General features: G+C 32.7%; 1 protein-coding gene across 1 annotated transcript; it reads left to right on the top strand.

The window, feature by feature from the left end:
• Positions 1–388: 388 nt before the first annotated feature.
• LOC105559956 lies at positions 389–1523 on the top strand (the record flags this gene model as incomplete). Its single annotated transcript, XM_012008638.1, has 2 exons — positions 389–517; positions 894–1523. A coding segment is annotated over exon 2 (579 nt), but the record flags the coding sequence as incomplete, so codon positions are not given.
• Positions 1524–1528: the final 5 nt, after the last annotated feature.

Genomic DNA, 1528 nt, shown 5'->3' on the forward strand with positions numbered 1-1528 from the left:
TCTGTCACTCTCCCCTTACATTCGATTTACGCTTTAATTTTTATTTTCACCAGGGTACAATTTCATGTATTATAGTAATGCAATTTACTTGAATAGAAATTAATATGTGTAGATGACTATACCAAAACAATCAATGTTGAAGCAACTCATACTGGAATAACGCATGCTGAAGCAACCAATATGGAGATATCAAGAGACACTGCATCAAATACAATCAGTGAAAGAGAACAAATTAAATGCTTACAGAGAACGTTAAGAAAGACATTGCGGATGTGCAGTCAATTAAAAAGAAAGTTGCAACGAAAAGATAGAAATTTTGAAAAAGTATTTACAAAAGATCAAATAAATTTTATCGCACAAAACACACAAAGAGGAACACCGTGGTCTATCAAAACTATTAACAAAGTGTTGAAATTATATGTAGCCTGTGGACAAAAGGGCTATGAAGAAATGCGTCGACAAAATTTGCCTTATCCAAGCATTCGGACTATACAACATCACATACAAGGCTTGAAATGTAAGCCAGGTATTTTAGAAAAATTCCTGCATATATTAAAACTAAAAGTTAGTATTATAAGTTAAAAATGTATTAGTTTTTAAAAAACGGAGGAGGTAGTTTTCCAAGGACTCCTTGGAAAACTACCTCCTCCGTTTTTTAATTATCACTGGCGACAATAAGATTCCCCCAAATCCGTTGTATTAGTTTTTCTTATTTTACTCTTATTTATAGTAACTATAATCTCACTTTAACCCTGGTTGAGGTAATATTTTTTGCAATAAATTTTAAAATATGAAATATTTAGACACTAACATCCTGTCATGACTCTTAGTCCTTCATTCCTTTAAATTTAGTTTTAATTATTTGCTTTCAGTGCTTTCTAATTTCATTGTAGGTACAAACGTTCAACAGTGAAGAAAAGCATGCAGTACTTCTCTTCGACGAAATGTCAATAAAACCTGGCTTACAATACGATCATTCCATTGCTTCAGTTGTGGGACGGCCAACAATAAAACTATCAGGTGGATTTGACAGTTCTCAACAACAAGCAACTCATGCTCTTGTTTTCATGCTGTGCGGCATTTCCTCAAAGTGGAAACAAACAATAGCATATGAATTTACAGCAAATTCATTTTGCTCACAAGAAATAGTTCAAATAATTACAGCAATTATTCAAAAAGCAAATGATATTGGCATAAAAATAAAAGCAGTCATTTCCGATATGGGACCACAAAATAGGAGTTGGTGGAGAATCATGAATATCACAGTTGGTAAACATTCTAAAATCAATAATTATACTGCACATCCATGCTCTAATGAGGAAAAATTATTTATTATGCCAGATTCAGTCCACGTGTATAAAACCGTTGCGTGCTCGTTAACAACAGGCAACAAATTTTATTTGGACGATACACTTGTCAGACTATATAACTTACCACATAACGAAATATCAATGAAACCTATTCGCGAAGTACATAATTTAGAAAAAAATGATTCATTGAAGCTGTGTCCACATCTAAAAGAAAACGC

The sequence above is a fragment of the Vollenhovia emeryi genome, unplaced genomic scaffold (genome assembly GCF_000949405.1).
Source record: "Vollenhovia emeryi isolate VEMERY1.0 unplaced genomic scaffold, V.emery_V1.0 DF946309.1, whole genome shotgun sequence".
In the NCBI taxonomy this organism is placed as follows: Eukaryota; Metazoa; Arthropoda; class Insecta; order Hymenoptera; family Formicidae; genus Vollenhovia; species Vollenhovia emeryi.